Consider the following 22,978-nt stretch of genomic DNA (forward strand, 5'->3'; position numbering starts at 1 on the left):
AGTTTGGCGTCTACCAGGAGCGGGGGCGAGAACTGCCTTCACTGGTTGAGTTAGAGACGACTGCCAGACGCAGCGTAACCGGGAGCGGGTGCGGGAACACAGCCTTCACCGACTACCTGCTTAACGGAAAAACGAGGCAGTTTGGCGTCTACCATGAGCGGGGGCGAGAACACGGCCTTCACTGGTTGAGTTAGAGACGAATGCCAGATGCAGCGTAACCGGGAGCGGGTGCGGGAACACAGCCTTCACCAACTACCTGCTTAACGGAAAAACGAGGCAGTTCAGCGTCTACCAGGAGCGGGGGCGAGAACACTGCCTTCACTGGTTGAGTTAGAGACGAATGCCAGATGCAGCGTAACCGGGAGCGGGTGCGGGAACACAGCCTTCACCGACTACCTGCTTAACGGAAAAGCGAGGCAGTTCAGCGTCTACCAGGAGCGGGGGCGAGAACACTGCCTTCACTGGTTGAGTTAGAGACGACTGCCAGATGCAGCGTAACCGGGAGCGGATGCGGGAACACAGCCTTCACCAGCTACCTGCTGAACGGGAAGAGTAGAGCGGTGCTACTACTCACCGAACAGAAAAAGGGATGTAGCTACATCCGCATTACCGGTAGAGGGAGCGGGAGCGAGAGCACTGCCTTCACCTTGCTGGGTAAAATAAAGAAGCTTAACAGTACACGCAAGACGTTAGCTGAGCAGCTGCTGCTAACGATCAAGCGATATCAAGTCAAATAACACACATGTTTAAGACCAGATAACTAGCTTCGAAAGAAGAGAACAGCACAGAGCCGTAGTTCCAGCAGTAACCATGGCCAGTGCTCACACGGCATATAACCGTAGTTACAGTAGTAACCATGGCCAGTACTTGCACGGCTTGGAACCGTAGTTACAGTAGTAACTATGGCCAGTACTTACATGGCATAGAGCCGTTTACGGTATTGACTATGGCCAGTACTTGCACGGCTTGGAACTGTAGTTACAGTAGTAACTATGGCTAGTACTTACGGCTTAAAACCGTAGTTACAGTAGTAACTATGGCCAGTACTTACACAGCATAGAGCCGTAGTTACGGTATTGACTATGGCCAGTACTTACACGGCTTGGAACCGTAGTTACAGTAGTAATTATGGCCAGTACTTACGGCTTGGAACCTTAGTTACAGTAGTAACTGTGGCCGGTGCCTAAAAGTGTCAGCCAAACGGCTGCCCACTAGATAATAATATTGGGAGGATGAAATCCTCCTTAATGGCCACACATGCAGAGCACACATCACACAGTGAAGATTGTTCTCTGCATATCGTCCTAGTGCTAGGAGTCTAGTACTAGGAGTCTAGTACTAGGAGCAGTAAATACAACGATATAGCGCTACTGCAACCATACCATGCGTTTACCGCTGAGTTAAATAATGAAGCTTAACAGTACATGCAAGGTGTTAGCCAAGCGGCTGCTGCTAACAATCAAGCAACCAAGTCAGAACACAATGTTAAGACCAGATAATTAGCTTCTAAGAAAGAGAACAGCCCGCATAGAACCGTAGGCCATGGTTACAGTAGTAACCGCACATGCGGAGCACACAGCACCCGCAGTGAAGATGTTCTCTGCATATCATCCTAGTACTAGGAGTCTAGTACTAGGAGCAGTAATACAACGATCTAGCGCTACTGCAATCAAACCCTATGTTACCGGAAGCGGGAGCACTGCCCTCACCGGCTGAGTTAATAGTTAAGCTTAACAGCAAGGTGTTAGCCAAGCGGCTGCTGCTAACAATCAAGCGACCAAGTCAGAACACAAATGTTAAGACCAGATAATAGCTTCTAAGAAATAGAAAGTACTTACCTTACTCTCTGCATCTAAACGAAAAACGGGTTAAATTGAATGAGGGACACAGCCAAAGCTGGGACTCAAATGCTAATGATAGCTCGGGCACAACGCCACAAGCAGAACTTTCAAAAGAGCATAAGGGCAACTTTAAGCGGAAGCGGGAACACTGTCGTCACCAGAAAGTCTAAGCCAAACAAAAAATAAGACAGCAATCAGGACAACTTGGCTGGGAGAGGGTGCGGGGACACAGCCATCACCAGCAACAAGCTGACACCAACCTGTCTGTCGAGGCTCTGCACAGCGCACAGCCGGCCACAGCTCCTGGAGGACGCGTTAACGACCCGTAGCTCCGACTGTCAGTCACGAAGCTGCACGCGGCCAGCTGCTTGCAGATAAATCCCTCCGATCAAACGTTCAAACCTGAACGCTGTAGGCTACAAAAATGTAGCCATGGTACCCTCGCGCAGCGAGAAGATGAAAGGAGAACAGATCCTCTGACGACACCGGCTGATATAGCCGGTGTCACGTGGGTCACAGGTGACTTTGTTGGTATTGGTACTCGAGCTGCGCGTGTGCGCGATGGACATATCCAGTGCTGAAAGCACCGCCTCTGGCGGTCAGTAGGGACGAAATAGAACCTCCTTTAATAAGACGCTAACATATACAGTTGTTTCTGTTCCACAGGTCCAGCACTCCTGACATCCTCAGGAAGAACACAGCTGGAGAAGCAGACCCAGAGAAACATGGTGCAGCGCTGGGACAGGACACTGTCAGCGCTCAGGTAAAATACACCTTCTGGCTCCACTGGAGTCATTAAAAACATCCCGAGATCATCATTTGGGAAGCACTGATCAACATTTGAAAATATTCAGTTATTGCAGCCCTTGTTTGTTGTATTTATGCAGTATAGTAAAAGCAGAAAGGCAACACTTTATGTGTTTATATCTATATTGCAAGTAATATCGTTATCCCAATAACCAACAATGATATCATCTTTTTCTTACTGAAGTTATTGTTCACCCCTATTGCTAAGGGGACCCATTGTGACAACTTTCACTGAACTGCATTTCTTATGGCTAAGAAAATGCCACCTCTCCAAAATCTAATAATCTTTCAAAATAATTTTCAGGTATTTCTATCAATCCTCGCCTCATTTTAAACTTTCCCTGCATATATTCCAGGACTCCTCGCATTGTCAGTCATATTCTGCCCCTGCATCACCGACATCCCCTTCTCAACCTCCGGTCACACCTCCTTCCTCCACCCTGGCTGCTGCTCCACCCCCGGGGGGGCTGGGGGGGAGCGGCGCCCATCGGAGGGCCCAGGCTGTCAGGCTTGGAGCCCTGTTCACAGAGCTGGAGCAGACGTTACAGAACCAGAGCGGCTCTGAGAAGGAGCTGAGGGCCCTGGACCACCAGATACTGCACCTGGCTACAATCCTGAAGGTGTGTATGTATTCCAGAAGGTGAGCTGAGTGATTAAGCAAATAGTGGCCAAACGATGATTCTTCAACTTCCATGTTATTCGTGTGATGTCATTCGGGCCAAAAATAAATGTACTCATTGACTTTCATTGGGAAAGAGAGGTCTGTTATTCACCGGAGAATTTTTTGATTCTAATTTTGATTAGCTTAATCAATTTCACAGTACACTTGAATAGCTCTCAGGTCTTAAAAGTTGTTAAATGTGCTAAAAGACAAATCCAGAGGTTTTTTCCCTCTCCATTCATTTGAGCCGAGAACATTTGAGGCGGGGCTTAAAGGAAAATGCATGTTTGCTGTTCCCAATGATGCAGAAGATTTGCCCCTCTTTTTTTACTCGAGAGTCAGGAGAATTTGGTTTCATGTACCACTGAGTAACTTTCTAAAATTCTAAATCTCCTGAATCATGATTTACATACACACACCTGGATGTGATCTTTATCTGCATGGATGTGGCATATGTGCTCACCCACAGAACAACCTCTCCCTGATGAGAAGCTCTTCCACAGAGGAGACTCTGGCTGTGGAGGAAGTCCTGGAAAGCTTTGACTTCCTGTCAAATGACTTTAATGCGGATGATGACACTTCCTGTTTGGGTAGCCTAAGAATAAAAGACAGTGGGTGAGTTTAAACAGACAAAAGATAATCATCAATGACACTGATATGAGATGTGAAACAACTCATCTAATGTTTTCTCTTCATCCATCAGCATCAGTTATTTGCAGCAGAGCACTGCAAAGAGTCTTGGCTTCCAATCAACTTCAGAGGAAGAGTTGGTCGTCACCCCTCTGACTTCTGGGAATTGGGGTCTAGACCAGGCTCTTGAGAGTCACCTGGATATGTGTTGTATCCTGCTCCAGGTATAGTGTTTTAATGAGCTATGTCCACATTAGAGTTATCCTAATAATTAGGCACAACGCACATGAACCCACATTGTTTCTATCTAAACCCAACCCAGAACCACCATAAAATGTTTTGGACCAAGCCCAATCAATAACAAAAATGTCTACCTCCCAATATGGTGATCAGAAACGTCACAAACATAGCACATTAATAAAGAAAAGACAAAATACAGGAAGAGGACCTTGGCACATTTGTACTCGGCAGTGGCGAGCCGTCAGGGCCCTCTAGGCCCTCGGCCTTAGATATTCTAAAAAATAATATTTGAAAACATTAAAAAAAATGTTTTTTTTTAAAAATTAAAAAATAATATTTTTTTGTTGTTACATTTTTCATTAGTTTTACCAAAATAACTTGATTTAATTGTATTTAAAATAACATTTCCAAATAAATAAATCCTTCGAATCTGCCTGTTCAGTTTCTGTTGGAATGTGAAGGGTTAAATGCCGTCTCTGCGAGTTACTGTGAAGACGGGTAACCCTGTCTCCTAAAAATTACGTTCCCACAGAACTAAACTGCATTCTCAATTACGTTTAGCCAGAAACGTATTTTCTCCCACGTTACGTTCGTTATGAACGTATCTCAAATACGTTTATTTTCTACATATCTTCTAGAAACATATTAGGTTTGTTTGAGACGCGTTGCAGCTCGCCTCGAAAGTAGACAAGAATAGCCGATCGCAGCCGGGGGAGGTCTGAAAAAGCTGGCCTGAAGTCGGACAGCTCGGAGTCGGCTTCGTCTTCTTCTTCTTCTTCTCTCGGTTTTTTGGCGGATTGCAAACAACTTTAAGGTGCATACCGCCACCTCCGGAGTCAGCTTTTGCATTTATAAAGAATGCACACGTCATGTGTTTAATCGTTAATGTCAGATATGTACTAAGTAAATACATTTGTTCCTGCTCAAGATTAGATTCAACGTTATTGTTATTGCACATATTACAGGTACTGAGACAACAAAATGCAGTTTAGCTTCTAACCAGGTGCAACAAGCAGTAAAGTGAAAGTAATGTACACAATAGACAGAATAAAATATAGAATGAATTGAATGATGAATAAACAGTGAGGGGTATGAATACACTAGATACACAGCAGCCTGTGAGCAGTATGAACAGTGTGTATGAATATGCTAAGATATATAAAGTATGAAAACAGTAAGCAGTGCAAGTATAGTATAAAATATAGATATTAATTTCATGATGATAAACATTGTGGAACAATGATGAAAAATGGGAATGGATGTGGCAACGTAAAACTGACACAAAACAACAACACACTTTTGCCGAGCCAATAGGAGAGTTTCATCAGCAGCACGGGGTAAAAACCACCAATGAGCGCTCAGCTCGAGATACCAGCGAGTCGTTTCCCATCAAGCATTTCGCTTCCGCAGCCCGTGGAGAGGAACTGCGCCGCCTCGCCGCGCCTCGCTCTCAAGGCTGCGGGCGTCTTTGTCCCGCGAGATTTCAACGTCTCATGTAGGCGAGCCTCCAGAGCAAGTCGGACAAAATGACTAACCATCATGCAACGCACTAGCAAGACGTTGATCGCAACTGCGCAGGTCTCGCTTGTCTCAAACAAGCCTATTTTCTCCCACGTTACGTTTCTTATGAACGTATCTTAAATACGTTTATTTTCTACATATCTTTACCATTTATTATCTTGCTTATAATAATGATAATAGTCATTTATAAATATCATTTTAGAGCACACCTTTGAAATCAGTAGGCGAGGCTGTAATTTCGCCAGCTGTTACTCTCATGAGCGAGGCAGAAAATAATAGTTTTAACATGCCAAAAAGCTGCTGTGTCGTTTATTGCACCTCAAACATTAAAACAAATCCAGAGTTACGTGTTTCTGTACTTCCTCTAAGAAGAAAGGACAGTAACAGAAGATCTCTGTGACGCCAGATGTGGTGTTCGTAATGCGATATGATATCCGAAAAAAAATTCAGTTTAGGATGGCCGAAGACACTACACTACCCATAATCCCCAGCTATCGTTTGGGACTACAGTCCCGTTGACAAACCCCGTGATTAATCTTCAAACTCTGAGATTGGATGTTGGAGTGGCAGTGCGCTAAGGTTACGCCGAGCCTCAAGCTCTTTGAAATGTAACGAAACCACGGCAGACTATTCAAAACTGGATTTGAACGCCCCCCGAGAACTACACATGCTGGCTATTGGGTTTCGCAACATGTTCTCTATGGCACGTCTCTACTGGGAATTGTAGTTTTAAAAGACGTTTTCCCCAAAATTAGAAGTTGACAGTATTAAACTGTGTACAGCCCTGGAGGTTTAGGCGATAGGAAACAAATTGGTGTGTACACATTTAAAACATGTAATTACTAAATGGGTGAAAATAGCTTGTATCCATAATGGGCAGCATTAATATATACCCACATGGCAGCTAATTTTATGTATGCACTCCTGACCGCCACCTGCTCCAGAGAACCGTGGCGCATCGGGTGATGCACGCACTTCGCGCTGGCCCGTCTTACTATGAGAAAGCGGTCCTAAACAACGAGTGCTTTTAGACCGTCCCGTTTGAAGGACGGTGGTGCCGTGAGTTAAAACCTATAGGCAATAAGCTGTGACTTTCTCCCTCTCAGTCTGCACTGCTCCAGCCCCACACACACGGGGAGGTTTTACACACACACACCCAAGGCTGCAGCCGGAGCCGTGTTTTTACAGAGAGGCGATAGCAGTAAATATCTCTGGCTGCTTATTTTCAACTGCTATGTTTGGCCGCTAAGACCCTCAAAATCCGGCGATTTGTCCAGTACAAATCTTTTACATTGCTTTCAATTCACACAGAAGCTCCACCTCACTGATGCCCTTTCTTTAAGGTCTCTTTAAACATGAGCTGTGCATGCTTGTATGGCACTTCCGTCCCGAGCAGCATACACCGAGTAAATCAGCCAGGACTGAGTCCCCAGACACTGATTCCCTGGGTTTAACTATCCCCAAATGTTCATTAACCAAAACGAAACACAGCTGCTCAGTTTCACAGGTAATTTTAGGATACCGTCAATCACAGAGTCTGGCAAGGCAATTCAAAATGTAGATTTGAAATCACACTTACCAGAATCTGAAAATGTGTTGGTATCCTGCCGACAACGCCAATTTGTAGAGGAAACTTCTGTGTAGCTATGCTGTGGGAGTCACCGACTCAGGAAAGAGACACGGTAGGAGCAGTAGCTTTGATGTCAAACACTGATGGTTTATTTGGAGTTACGGCCGGAGGATTCACATCACAAGTCCAAGAGCCAGAGGTTCTGACTTCACGGTAGAGTTGCCACGTCAATTCTGGAGAGCCTCTCTCTTGCCAGCCCATTTAACTGGTTCCACAGAGAGTCATCAACATGTTTTGATAAGATAGCTTTAGATAGTTTGGGCACACTAAGTTACCAGCTTCTGCCACTTATGGCCTTGCATATGTCATGCCCTGGAGTCCTCAGACAACAGAGAAGGAAGTGTCCCAGTGTACCCACAATACAGACCATCTGTGACCCAGTATTGACCGGTCACAGAATGGGAACAATAACATTATTGGCTGAAACAGCCTGTGTCCTTAAAGGAGGTAAACAGACGTCAAGGTTTGTCCTGTATGTCACATCTTGGCGTCTATGATAATTATTTCCCTAACAAAATGTAATACCTTTTAAGACCTTTTTAAGACCCTTTCCATACATTTTAAGACCTCATCGCCACTTTGAGTTTCAACCGGTTACATTGATACACTTTACCTCACATTGACTATATACAGTATTGATTGTCCTTCCTCCGTATCTTCCAACCATTTGGACGCAGACTTGCATTTCCCCATAACGATGTTGTTTAACAACCGGCGTAAACGGACCTTCGCGCGCTATCAAGCAGTGAGCGTGCGATGTCCTGTTCAGATTACGTCAAGTCCAACGGGATGCCATAAATAAACTACACAGAATCACACTACACACCTACGCAATGATTACATTCAGGCAGACTGTAGAATACAACCTCTTTGGACAATTTATATACTTATTGAAAACAAGATACAAAATGAAATACCTTGGAAAATGCTGTTTAATACTTTTTAATAGCCTTAATTTTCGCTAAATTGATTTATCAACTTTTAATACTTTTTAAGACCCCGCGGACACCCTGGTATCCATCCTCCACTTGCCTGTCGAAATGTTAACAAATCCTCATAATGTTTCCTCAGAGGATAACAACCACCGACTTCGGCCCATCTCGGAGGGAGCTGCTGGAGGAAATGTCTCTGCAAGCTGAAGTCCTGAACAGGATCAGCTGTCTGCTGCTGGAGAAGAACGACAGCCTCTGTGCTCGAGACAGTGAGTTTAGAGCAGAGCACTCTTAGTGCATAAATAGGCCAACACATATGTATACTCTGATTATAACATAGTCAACAACAAACTTTTGTGGAAAAAATGACATCATAAATGAATCTATTTTGGATTTACATCCTCCCCTCTCTTCTTCTTCAGTCCTGCCTAAGACGCAGAGAACGAGGGCCGTGCTGTTGTTCTGGGAGGAGTGTGTGACTGACAGCAGCTCTCCTTTCTGCTGCCTCTCCGACACATTCTCCAGGACGTTAAAGAAACGTTACACACACAAGGTGAAGGCCAAGCAGCCCGGACAGTCAGAGAAAGGTACGGCAGTACATACACACTTATTTCTCTTTTTTTTTTACATATTGTTGATTTTTTTATACTTATTTTGTGATCATTCATTTACGTTTTTTAAGTAGGCTACGTTCTTATTCAGGATGTTATGCCTTCTACTACTGTATAGTTCACTTAATTTCCCATAATTAAATCTTTATAAACTGTATCTGCATAAAAATCTGTGGGCAACAGGAAAAGGGTTTGGTATCAGTTGATTTGCAGGACTCTGGGTGCACCATGACTGAATCCTTCCTTAAAATCTTTAAATTTCACTATGGTTATAACTAGGGTTGGGTATCGTTTGAATTTCCACAATTCTGATTCCGATTCCGATTCTACTTTTCGATTCCGATTCTTTGAGGGGCAGGGTAAAAAAATGATACATGCTTCTTCCACCAAAAATATTACATTTATTCGAGAAACTTTTACACAGGTTAGTTTACAGTAATATTCACATTAATCAGTCTGTTTATATTCACTACTATGTAACTGTAACCTGAGAACCACTGAAGCTACAACAGTGCAACTTTTAAAGGAAACCCCCCCCATTTAAAAACCGTTCTTGTTGAGAAAAAAAAGCATATCTGCCTTCTTAGGCATACCGGGAAGAAATGTTTGAACATTTTAAAGTAAAATGCTTCAATCTGGTGCACTTTAAGCAGAATTACTATAGACTAGATCTAGGGCAGGGGTGCCCAACCAGTCGATCGCGATCGACCGGTCGATCGCGGGGAGATTCCCAGTCGATCGCGAGATGTGTCTAAAAATAGAACAACAACATTCTGTTGTATCGTTAATGTCCTGTAACATAATCTTCCTGTGCAGAATAATGCACATGAACGCATCAAAGCTTTGTGATTGGCCGGCGTGACCCCATGTGTCGGGGCGTGGCTGGTGGGCAGTGGGCAGTATTTCGCTGACGTTGTCCGTGTCAACAGGAGTGCCAGTCCGCACACACACAAGACCGCAATTATGGCAGAAGCAAAAAAGCCCAAAATATATAATTTTCACTCCGAGTGGGAGGATGATTATGTTTGTATCTATTCCAATTCAAAGCCCATCTGTCTCATCTGCAATGCGAGCGTGGCTTTATTGAAGAAGGGTAATTTAGGAGCGGCATTTCAAAACAGTGCACAAACGCTACGAGACGGAATTCCCTCCTAATTCTGCCCTACGCTCCAAAAGGGGAGGGGCCTGAAAGGACAGCTAAATGCACAGCAGTCCATTTTCACCAGGCCCAACAACAAGAGCAAGGCTGCTACCAGAGCATCTTATCGGGTCAGTCACGTTCTTGCGAAACACATGAAGTCTTTCAAAGACGGCGAAGTAGTGAAAGAAGCATTCATGGAGGCTGCCCACGCGCTTTTGGGGGACAGTAAAAATAAGAAAACAGTAGCATTTCAACAGGTTTTTGATATAATAAAAACTCAAGTTAGATACCGTTATTAATCAGCTGTACGTTTTAGTTTGTTTGAACTTATTCATTATAATTATTGTACAAAATGGTATAAGAATGCAAACATTAAGATCTGTTCTGTTTAAATTGATTATAGTCTATTATCAATTCAGGTTAAGAAACTAGTGTTGCTTGCATCCTATTTTAAAGGCATTTATTTTTATACTCTACTAAAATGCATAAAAAAGGGTTTGATTCTATTAATTTTGTCTTTTTTTATTGCACTGTTGCAGCAGATTCCTGTGTAGCTTCAGATCTGAGTTGTCTTATTAGTAAGCCTAATTTATACTTTTGTAGCAACACTATTTTTATATAATGGCAAAGAAAGGGTTCAGAGTATTTTCTTTTTTCCCTGTGTCATATGTGGCAGCACTGTTCAATGTTTCTTGAAAACATTACCCACTGTAGTTTGTGACGTGTGAATAAACTCCAACTCTGTATCAACAACACTGTTGTGTAACTTCAGTTAAATACTTGTATGTGTGTACTGTGTAGATTAGAAAGAGGTAAGATAAAGGATCTGCAGTATTTTATGAAGTATTCATCGTACAAAGGTCAGTTTTATACAAGTAGAAGTGTGTATTTACCTGGTAGTAGGCTGTCAGTAATGGCTACGCCTCTCTATTTGGACTGGTAGATCTCGGCAGACTGGCAACTTTAAAAGTAGCTCTCGGTTCAAAAAAGGTTGGGCACCCCTGATCTAGGGGGTACAACTCTAAACACCCATATGAAAAAGATCGGTTTACATTTTAATAATCAAATAAGTATGTGAACATAACCAATAACCTACCATAGCCAATAACAAATACATGTAACTTATTTTATTTGTTGTTGTTCATTCATATCTTATTTTACTATTTTATTAATGCATATTTTTTGTATCTCTCCAGTTTAAAACGATATGTCTGGTTTACTGTCCTATAGTATACATTGGAATGATTTCAAACCTGTTTTATCCCAATAATTATAAAGGAGTGCCTTGGAAATATGTGTAAATTGTGATCAAAACGTTTGAGACCCACTGAGATAATTTAGACTAAAGTGAACTATCTAAACACTCAGAGTCCTTACCTCACTGAGCTGTAGTTATCAGCCTCAGTCTGACTGGAGAGGACTCTCCCTCCACATCGTTGTAGAAACATCTCCTTCTAATATCCGTTAGAGCAGCTAGCACCAGATGCTAATAACAACAGCGCGTACCGGTGCACCCTCCCTTTCTCCCTCGCTCGCTCCCACGCTCACGCCCACTTTGGCTGTGAGCTGCGGGCGCCAGATAAGCCAACATCCCCCATTTTCATCACTTACAGCGCCCATCGTACAGGGCAAATTAAAAGTGTAATCGGGATGAAAAGGGTGTTACATTTACTTAATTATGAATGTTGTTACATCAAGGCCGAAAATTAGGATGAGCACCAACGATCAAAACGTTTTTTTTCCTCCCAGAGCTGTCAGCGCAGTGCCTCCACAGATCTGGCACCCTAGGCGAACATCTATAACGCCAGTGGCCGGCCCTGGTCCCAGGTTACGCTGTAGGAAGTGTAGGTACAACCATAGATATATATAAACACGTGTTTATATCATAGACTGTGTATATATAAAGGTTTATATATCTATGGGTACAACGCTACATTTCCAGCCCCTTTGCAGTCATACAGTAGGCTACGGAGAGCGGCGAGAAACATTTCCTCAGGCATCGAAAAGCGGAACCGAAATTCACATGTCTAAATGATGCTGTTGGAATCGAAATGTTGGAACCGGTTCCGAACCGGAACCGGTTCTCGGTACCCAACCCTAGTTATAACAAATTGGGGGTTACCATTCTAGAACCAGCCTTTGGTTTCAAAAGTGTTCTGGTTTATAATTGCAGTCTGAGTATTAATAATAATAATAGCTTGGATTTCTATAGCGCCTTTCATGAGACCCAAGGTCGCTTTACAAAGAAGAGTAGGAACAAACATAACAAAACAAAAGGCAGTCAGACAAACAGTCAGACAGACAAAACAACAAATAGATTAGGGGCCAAAGGCCTTAGCAAATAGATGGGACTTGAGGGCCCTTTTGAAGGCGTCAAGCGTTGGGATGTTGCGGATCTTCGCAGGGGGAGCGTTCCAGAGGGTGGGGGCTGCCACACTGAAGGCTCTGTCCCCGAAGGTTCTCAGGTTGGTGCGGGGTGGTAAGCAGGCCAGAGTCTGAAGACCACAGGTTCCGGGGTGGGGCATGTGGGCGGAGGAGGTCTGATAAGTACTGGGGGGCATGGGCATGGAGGGACTTGTAGGTGAGGAGGAGGACTTTGTAGGATATGCGGGACTTGACTGGCAGCCAGTGGAGGTGGATGAGGGTGGGAGTGATGTGCTGCCAAGGCTTTGTATGTGTGAGTACCCTAGCAGCACAGTTTTGAACACACTGGAGCCTGTCCAGGGTTTTGTTGGGGACCCCAAACACAGGGTATATGCAGGAATCCTGAAGTCAAATTTAATACCTTTTAAGACATTTTTTAAGACCCTTTCCATACATTTTAAGACCTCATCGCAACTTCGAGTTCTAACCGGTTACATTGGCGACACACTTTAACTCACATTTATTATATTGATTGTAAGATAGCACAACTAAACAGAGTGCAGACAGACTACTGAAGCCTCCTCTCCACATGAACTTCAACCTCTCTGTGAAGGTCAGGTTTAATGCAGTATGCTGCTTTGTTGCTTCTGTACTCTGTGCTCTTTCATTCCAGTAGAACTCCTCAGAAACCATTAGAAACCAGTATTTGACCAATAAACAAAACAATTGACAAAACTTTGAACTATGAAATATATTAAACTTTGGTGAGCTTCAGCGGGGTAATGCCATATAGGAGCTCCCTCAAAAATACCCAGGGGTTAAATTGGGCTGGGGCTGTCCGGGGCTAAGCCCGGCACATAGGACGATGCTCTGACGTCATCACCCTCACACATTTGTCATATGTTTACAATAAACGATATATATGTTAAGACTTTTCTCGTTCTTAATATAGACTATATTTAGGGTCGATATGTGTTGACCTTACTTTAAAATAGCAGATCTCTGTGACCGGATATAGTTTGGCTTAGACCCCGGCCCCACGAGGACGCATACAGTAAAACGCATACGCAAACGCAAAAAAGTCTTCCCTTCACACGCATTCGTTTCTTTAACGTGTCCGTTCACACTAGACCGCTGGAAATGCTGGAAACGCTGGAAACGCTGTAGTACATATGCCAGGCCTGTAAGTGGCGCTGCTGCCGCCACAAAATACACCAAAAGCAGCGAAGAAGACCCCGGAGCATGGTTGACCTTCTGTTTATTCTCCGCGGTGGACGACGTGTTCTCCTGCTGTATATCTCTCAGGTAGTCCACCAGCAGATAACCCCCCCCCCCCCCCCACAGAGCGGAGCAAGGCAACGAAACTTAAAATAAGAAGCAGCATTTTATGGCACGCTATGCATGGGGCCACCTTGAGGGGGTTTTCCGACATGTTGTTTCAGTAAATTAAAGGGTGTTTCATGTTGTCGTTGCTGTGGACCTTCTTAATACCTTGGAAAATGCAGTTTAATACTTTTTAATAGCCTTCATTTTCGCTAAATTGATTTATCAACTTTTAATACTTTTTAAGACCCCGCGGACACCCTGCAAACAGGACACCATTGCAGTAGTCCAAGCGGGAGGTGACAAAAGCATGAACTGCAACCGACTCCGACAGTGACGGTCGGAGTCTGGCAATGTTCCTTAGATGGAAAAAGGCCGATTTGGTAACAGACTTGACGTGGGACTGGAAGGAAAGGGTGGAGTCAAGGATGACACCCAGGTTGCGGGCTTCAGGAGATGGGGAGATGGAGCAGCCGTCAACCTCAAGGATGAAATCACCAACCTTCCGGAGCAGCGCCTTGGGTGCCACAACCATGAGCTCCGTTTTCCTGCTGTTGAGTTTGAGATAGTTGGACGACATCCAGATTTTTATGTCGTGCAGGCAGTTGACGAGAGACTGAGGGGGGAGCTGGGAGGATGGAGTAGTGCTGAGATATAATTGGGTATCATCAGCGTAGCAGTGGAAATTGAGTTTGTGATGGCGGATGATCTGGCCGAGGAGGAGCATCAAGGGTGAACAGGAGGGGGCCAAGCACAGAGCCCTGGGGTACACCGTTATTGACTGGGGCCGGGGGTGAATTTGAGCCATTGATGGTTACAAACTGTTCCCTGTTATGGAGGTAATGACCAATCATGGTTGAACAGGCATTCATGCCGCCCTAACAGTCCGTGTTGAAAGCAAAAGATGCTACCAGTTCAATTCTAACTTCAATTTTGGGTTTGTCTCAGGTTTGGTACTCCACTGTAAACAATGAACGATGCACCAAGAGGAATATGTAATTCAGGAATTATATATTTACAGGCCGAAAAGGAATGTCATTTATTTATATAAATGTGTATTAGTTAAAAGATGAAAGAATAAAGATACAGCAGGTTGGTTAACAAACTACTGAGTTCTTAAAATATTTTAAAGTCAAGAGTTTCTGATCTGCAGAGATAGGAAATCAAAGCACTAAAGGAGGCCTGGCTCCTCCAGACTGGTCACACACTGCACTGACTGACTGCCTTTCTCTCCCCCTCTCCAGTGTTCTCTCAGCTCCTGCAGCAGGTGCACAAAGCCTGTCGGATGGTGCCCAGCCCCCGGCCGCTCTGCAGCCCAGAGAGAGTGTCCCTCTTCCAGCTGTCCGTCTATCTGAAACGCTGGAGCATCCTGGAGCTGGGAGAGCACATCTCACGCCTCTCAAAAGAAGGTACATCCATCAGCTTTAAATCTATAGACATTTTAGTTCCGAGGTAAATAAAGAAATTGTTTGAAAAGGTCAATGTTCTGGGGATTTTTTTTCTTTGGTAGTATTCACACATGCAAGTTGTAGCTTGTTTGTCAATTACTATTCCTACTGTGGCAATATGACAACGCCCAATTCAAACGATTTTATCAGAATAATCTGAAATGTGGAATGTGAAATAATCCCCACTTTTTCACAGTTTGAATAAAATATGTTCATAGATAGATAGAATTGGAGGATGAAACCCTCTTTATTGGTCACACTTACATGCACACAGCACACACAATGTATGACATAACTTACTTGTATTTAAAATCTGATAGTCAAGATATTTTGATAAGGCATTTAATAAGTACATAAGACCATATCACACTGAACAGTATTTATTTAAATCTAAATACAAAGTCCTGATCCATTAAAACCCTCTCGAAGCTTTTTAATAATTATGAAAAAATGCCTCTTCAATTCTAATAATGCCTATTCGATAATTAACAAATGCATCGTCATGGCAAATAAAATAGCAAATAAAATGTGTATGATGGGAGTTTTAGTAAAAAAATCTCTATAAACAAAAGTTCTAAAACCTGGCATGATGCAGGTAACCTAGTGGAAAGCTCCCTTTTAATGATATGTATTGCAGCTTGTTTCAGAATGCTCTATATCAGTGGTTCTCAACTGTTCAAGCCTCGGGACCCACTTTTTTCCTTCGTCAATAAATCGCGACACAACATTTTAAAATTTCACACAAATCTATTCAACAAAAAATCAGCATACAATTGTAATTAAAGTGAAGTACAGTGCATATATCCTTAAATCCCTTCACAGAGCCTTAGTATGCTTTTAATTCAATTCAAAACCTTTATTTATCCAGGTAAAATCCCATTGAGATCAATGATCTCTTTTTCAAGGGAGACCTGCAGAAGAACTTTTAAAGAAAGTTTAATCTGATGATGGTCATTAAGTTTCTAGAATCAGAGTTGAACTCTATAACATAAAAAGGCACATTTGACTTGTATTCAATAAAAAGGCAAATTTGGAGCCAATCCTGCAAATTCACCATATGTGAAAAATGTGACATGCTGTATAAAGAGTAGTTCTACCACAAAGTTATTCTCCGTCGGGACTTCCGGCAACAAAACCATGCTGATTGGTCAGAAGACTCGAAAAAACATCAGCAAAGATATTTATTGAGAAGATGATCACTACGTCACAGAAGTTTTCAAAACAGTTTATGTTCTCCGGCATTTCCAGTCCAACGCCTACTGCATGCGCAGCGTTAGAAAATCGGGCTTTCTAAATTTAAGTTTGACTTTTCATTTTTCACTCGACCCACTTTTGGTTTGCGACCCACCAGTTGAGAACCACTGCTCTATATCATCCATCACAAATGTTAAGACAGCAAAGAGCATAGTGCCTGACTGCTATCTGCTTAAATTAGATGTGCATTGTAAGTCAAAAAATAATCAGCAAGAAAGGGTGTTGTCACGCCCTGATTGGCCAAGAGCTCAATTCCTAATTAGGAACCAACAGGTGATCTGAAGGACCCTATAATTAACCCTATTATGACAAGGCCATTTTATTAACCTCACAAAATGAATCGGTAAAGAGAATGACATGTGATGTACCAAATAATTAGGGACTGTAACAAAAGTAAACATGGTTGAATCCTCAACCTGAAAAGTCGTTAAAGCAATCACCACACAAAATTAAAATGAGATGGGCAAAATCTGTGGTGGATAAAGATAGTGTGATTTGATTGAAAGCTCCAAAACAACAGAATTCATTATTCATTTATGATGGTAACTACTGTGTTTCAGAGTACATCCTGTCCACCCTGAGGAGCCCCAAAAGGAGGCGGGCTTTAAATAAGATGAGGGGTCGGGGCATTGCAGAACTCCTCCCCCTGAGATGCACGCTGCAGACTCTGGCGGCGCTGCAGCTCGACTCCAACCACAAAGTGTGCAAAGCTGCAGCCAGCTGTCTCTGCAGGGCTTCAGGCTGCAAGGCCTTCAGGAGCAAGGTACGTCAAACTGTCCCTGTCAGGGTGTTGAGCTGCATTCACATGAAACGTGGTAAAGAGGCTCTGCGCCGACGCCGTTGTGACTCAGTAAAGAAAGAGCACTGCACTCAAAGTTCAAATTATCTCAACTTGACTTTGTTTTCCGCTGACCTTTTCAACAAGCAACCAACCAACCAACCAACCAGAAAACAGCTGTATGTAGTGGCGCAAGCTAGCAGGAGAACAATAGAAACTGTTTCCACTGCCATACTCTGCGCCCAACCTCTCATTAAGCGAAGAGCATGTTGCGTATCAGGTGAATGCAGCTTTAGCATTAATAAGACAAAGAGTCCACAATCACACTAGCTGCTTTAAGCTAAATGCTAATTTGCATGTTAAGCAGCAATGCACGTTCACCTACTTCATTTAGCGTGCTAACATTACCCAAGTATAGATGAGGCTGATGCGACATTTCGAAGTTTTGGACAAATTAAAATGTTGACCTTCAATGCCACATAAAGTTGCGATAGGCAAGATTGTATCTTTAACTTCATTGTGAAGTAAATGTTTATTGCGCAATGTAAGGGCTATGTAATGACACCTTCCAATTATCTGAAAAGTCACAAAGTTGCCATGCTACAGTAGCTGCTTTTTATGGTGATGACCTGTATTATTACCATTCACTTCCATTCTATGCAAACACATGGGAAAAATCCAATCTCTTCCAGGAGCAAATCATCACATCTTGGCCTGTATGGAGTTCATTTTTGGTGAATTCTATGGTCACTGCCTTTATTTGTGTATTTGTAACAATTGCACCAAATTGGTCGACAGAGTCCATCATAGCTTCCCACAATTGTTTAACTTCTTTGATTCTGTTCACTGTTGTTTTCACTAACAGCTCACACAGTTACAAACTAGAACTAACTCAACTGTAATGGTAAACATCATCCCTGCTAAACATTAGCATATTAGCTCAAAGCACTGCTGTGTCTAAGTTAGCATGGCTGTAGATTGTTGTTCTTCTTATTTCTTAACAACATAGCTTCCATCTCTTGGTTTCCTTTGTTAAAATAAATATATTGATGTATGGCAAAACTAATAATTTCTGTGTCTGTCACCCTTTTCCTCCAGGCAGTCGTTTACTACACAGAGAGTTTGAAAAGCACTGATGTACAGATCCAACAAGGCTCCTGTCTGGCACTTAAATGCCTCAGGGTGAGCACCACAAAATACATAAACTCTCAGCAAACACTCTTTGTTAAACTAGAGAATATAAAGTGTGTGTGTGTGTGTGTGTGTGTGTGTGTGTGTGTGTGTGTGTGTGTGTGTGTGTGTGTGTGTGTGTGTGTGTGTGTGTGTGTGTGTGTGTGTGTGTGTGTGTGTGTGTGTGTGTGTGTGTGTGTGTGTGTGTGTGTGTGTGTGTGTGTGTGTGTGTGTGTGTGTGTGTGTGTGTGTGTGTGTGTGTGTGTGTGCTTGCCAGGCGACAGAGAGTGTGGACTACATAGCAGATTTATGGAAATCAACAGATGAAGATCTGCGCAGCGCTGCCAAAGAAACTGTCCTCTCTTTCGGTACAAACATCATTATTTTGTATGGAGTAGTTTATTCACTTGTATTTTATGTCATCATATTTTTATAAAACATTCATTTTGTGCATCTGCAGGTAAAAAGGGCTACCTGGCCTTCCAGAGGATGGACCAGCTGTACACTGAGATGCAGGAGGAGGCGTACCAGAACCAAGAGACTGAGATCACCTTTCTATAGGAACAAAGAGCAGACTTTAAGAAGGTCTTTTTTCTGATGGGATCCAACATGAAGTGTCTCTGTGATCCTGAAGACAGGGGGAGAGACTAAATGTAAAGAAAATGTGTGCCCGAGGGGGATGCCAGGATGAGGAATGGTACTTTATTTTGTTTGTTGACTAAATCTGTGCTACCTTCATGACAAATACCAAAAGGGACGAGTTCAGAGGAAGATCTAAAGATGGTGACTTTGGATCGCTGGCGAGAGAGTTTACTGAACGTGAATTTATATTGGTGAAATATGAAGAGTTTTGTACAAAGAATAAGAAGTTATGTTGTCTATTGCAGTGCCACTATTTAACCTGCTAAGACGCCTCATGCAGCTGTAACATTTGTCCTGCTTTATATGGTTTAAAAAAGGTTTATATGGCTGTTTTCTTTTCTTTTTTTAATTAAGGATAAATGTATTATTATTATTTCACATAATGTATAATGTGTGATTAAATAGCATAACCCTAACATTCAAATATCCTGTGAACATTAAACCCTGAGAGACTAAATAAATCTGCCTGAATTCTTCCTGTCTGACAGTCAGGTTTTAAAAGAGGAAATAAACCTCCTGCAGAAGGATTCTAGAAAAAAAACTTGTTGGAGGGTTTTTCTTATTTTCATCATCTAGCATGGCTGCTTAAATATTTCAACAAACAGGAGCTGTGACATTTAGGGACGCCAAAAGATTATCGACAACTCCGGCAGGCAGCCAAACAGGACGTAAGAGGTTTTACTCACCTAAATCCTAAATCCATTCTTTACAGGCAAAATTTGTCAGCAAGTTTTGTGTTTTGTAGATGATATGAGTGCAGCGCTGGCAAGCCCGCCTTAACCTGCCATCAGGCCCTGGGGCTGATAGTTTTTGTAGGCCCCCTATTTAAACAACAAATCAAAGTCATTTATAGCCTCGGCAGGCTCTGTGATCGCACTTCTCCACTCTGCTCTACGCGCGCCTGGTCCTCTCCTCCAGTGACGTATCGGGCCTCCCTCATGTATTTGTCCGGTTGCCGTTGGCTCCCCTCCACGTAGCAAATCCTCGTCGTCCTCTCCATCTCCTCCAACAGATAATGTCCCTCCTGTCTGTTTTTCCTCTCCCGCTACTCCATCGCTATCAGAACCAGACGGCCTACTTGGCTCCGAGGCCCCGCGGCCGGCACCGCTGCCGCTCGGTACAGAACTCATCTGTACTTCCTCCTCATCCTGGCCTACAGGTTTAAAATAACCTGTCAGCTTCGGCATGTTTTGTAATAGCTGCTTGTCTCGAAACTCCTTTTCCCTCAACAATTTCCATTTCCGAGCGCCACTCTCAAACTTTTTCTTCTCCAACATTTTCTCCTAAACAACCTTCATCTGTCACTCACAATTTGAATAAGTCACATGTGAAACATATTCTCATTCTGATTGGCTGTTAAGTGGTGCCCACTGACTGTTACATCATTTTTGAGAAAAATCTCTGGAATCCATCGATCTGATTGATTAGCGGAGCAAATTATCAAAATACTACGGGGGGAAGATATTTTCGTTTGGATTACTGGTCTGGGGGAAGCTCACGTGTGTGTGTGTGTGTGTGTGTGTGTGTGTGTGTGTGTGTGTGTGTGTGTGTGTGTGTGTGTGTGTGTGTGTGTGTGTGTGTGTGTGTGTGTGTGTGTGTGTGTGTGTGTGTGTGTGTGTGTGTGTGTGTGTGTGTGTGTGTGTGTGTGTGTGTGTGTGTGTGTGTGTGTGTATACACGTGTGTTTGTATATGTTTGCGTTTGTGTGTATTGTGTTTGTTTCCCGGGGAAAACACTCACGAGAAACACCGGCTGTTACTCCGTTCTCCGCTTGTAATTATGCCGTTACAAGCTTCAAAGTTGTATTTATCGTCTGAATTTGCCGAAACAAGTTTAATATTCTGAAAGCTAAGACTTTGTTTAATTGAAAACAGATGAAAACAAACTGTAACGGACCCTGCCGTGTTATCTATGATTACTATACTCTTACATTCATAATTTCAGCGGAGTGAGGGGAACAGTAGAACAGCAGAGTGGCGAGGGAGAGCTATCTTCTTCCCTTTACAAGCTTCAAAAATGTATTTATCGTGTGATATTGGAAATGAAAGTTTCATATTCTGAAAGCCAAGACTTTGTTTATTCAAATTTTTTTTTTAAAACATCCGAAATAAAAAGAAAAAGTTGATTTATTTTTATTTTATTGGCTCATGATAGGCCCCCGATCTCCGTAGGCCCCTGGGCTTCAGCCCAGGTCAGCCCGTGCATTAAGGCGGCCCTAAGCGCTGGATGTTGTGGGCTGATGAAAGTGTATCGTCATTTGAGATATATGTGTGCATTGATTTGTATCCATGATGATTGAAGGGGGGGACGATCCTGATGCATTGCACTCATCACAATACATCGTAAATGTATGATTTGTAGTGCTGCATAAAGAATAGAAACGCTTTAAAAAACCTTAACTGACAATTTCATTGATTTAAAACATCAACTCCTATAACTTACTATTATTAAAAAAAATTGCAAGTAATCAATAGATTTTACCCCAAACTATATTTATATGCCACCAGCCGGAATCCAGTTGATTAAACTGTCTTGTTTTCATAATCAATATATGTTTCAATTATTTCTTGTATATCATGTACAATGTGTTGGTGAGCTAGCCAATAGAAGATGATGTCACTATGTTACAGAAGTAAATAAGGAGTCCAATGGAGGCATTCCAAGTATGGGGGGGGGGGGTTGTGGAGGGAACTTTGGGATTTTAGCCTTTGCAGACCATTTACATTCACAAAAACCTATATAACCCTACAGGGAAGGGAAAACCCCAAAAAGCATAATAGGGACCCTTTAAACACAATAACCGAGCAGGGACGCGGTTAACAAGCAACCTCCTTTTTCTGCAAGTTAAAATGATTTTGTTAATGCAGTGTGTTGGCTTTGAACAGTACAGGAGTGGATTTAAAGTCTCCAGTTAGGCGTCTAAAAGGGCTGTCTTTCAGCAAGTTAAAGCGGTGAAAATATTCTAAGTATAGCATAGCATATGGCCCATAGAAAAAGGTATCTCCACTGAAACAGAGCATGTGCTGCCCTCTGTTGGCCGTTTGATCAAACTGCACTTTAGTAAGGATGCTTTCACTGCCCACAGAGTAGATCTGGCTAAACTGACCTGGGACCTCTCTGACTGGGACATTTAAGGAATGTTTGTGAGGTCAATAAAATGGCCTGGGAAGAAGAAGGAGTTAGAGAGCTTTTTTATTGCAAGGCAGAGGAACTTAAGGCGTCAAATTAGGTTTTTCTTCAGTCTTGATAGCTCAATACAGGTCAACAGGCTTTTGGTCTATGAAGGTTTTAAAAAGAAAACTCGGTATGTTCAAATCTCATCATATCTCTTAAGAGTATTCTTGGACATAAAACTGGATCAAAATCATCAGAATACCAAAGCTCTCGTGTTAGAAAATGTTACTTTCATAACCCCAATTCCCAAGGGAAGCCATAATGTGTAACAGCATGAATGCGTTGGTCTTTTTTTCTTGTAGATAATTAAATGCAGATAAGCTTTTTAAAAACAAAAACCTTGAAAGTGTTCCAAAAACAAACAAGTACCAGAGCTTTGTTTTATCTCCCTCCTGCAGGGCCAGATGGTCTGAGATTTGAAAAGAAAATAACAATAAGAACATTTAGACAATTAGATGGGGAAAGCATTTTAAAGCAATGTTTGGGTACACACTACTTGTATTTCTAATCTGTAAAGCTTAATCAATTATACATCTGTATTTATTTTCTAGAAGACATTTTTCACGCAGTGAAGTCACAATTTAAAGGCATTTCTGGCAGAAAAACAGCCACATTGAGAAATACAGCAGCCCAGATACATTTAATAATATAGTAAATAACTGCAGTGTTGTATCTGGGACTTTTCCATTGCATGCAACATGAACATGCATTCTCTATGTGATTATAATAGCATGTCCAAGGCACAGTCATCATTAATTATAATTGGATTAATTCCCTTTTAGGTTTATAACTGTATATAGTGTGATTAGATTT

The 22,978-nt window shown here is 42.5% G+C and overlaps 1 protein-coding gene across 1 annotated transcript in view; it reads left to right on the forward strand.

Moving 5' to 3' along the window:
* ripor3 (RIPOR family member 3) overlaps positions 1-19,454 on the forward strand; it is a 121,642-nt gene extending 102,188 nt beyond the window's left edge. Inside the window, 11 exon segments of the mRNA XM_034208728.1 lie at positions 2,508-2,604; positions 3,005-3,268; positions 3,779-3,924; positions 4,013-4,163; positions 8,402-8,531; positions 8,685-8,849; positions 14,946-15,110; positions 16,964-17,166; positions 18,280-18,363; positions 18,629-18,719; positions 18,812-19,454. Coding sequence (XP_034064619.1) covers positions 2,508-2,604; positions 3,005-3,268; positions 3,779-3,924; positions 4,013-4,163; positions 8,402-8,531; positions 8,685-8,849; positions 14,946-15,110; positions 16,964-17,166; positions 18,280-18,363; positions 18,629-18,719; positions 18,812-18,912 — 1,597 coding nt within the window. The 3' untranslated portion in view covers positions 18,913-19,454.
* Positions 19,455-22,978: the final 3,524 nt, after the last annotated feature.

Source organism: Gymnodraco acuticeps, unplaced genomic scaffold (genome assembly GCF_902827175.1).
Source record: "Gymnodraco acuticeps unplaced genomic scaffold, fGymAcu1.1, whole genome shotgun sequence".
Classification (NCBI taxonomy): Eukaryota; Metazoa; Chordata; class Actinopteri; order Perciformes; family Bathydraconidae; genus Gymnodraco; species Gymnodraco acuticeps.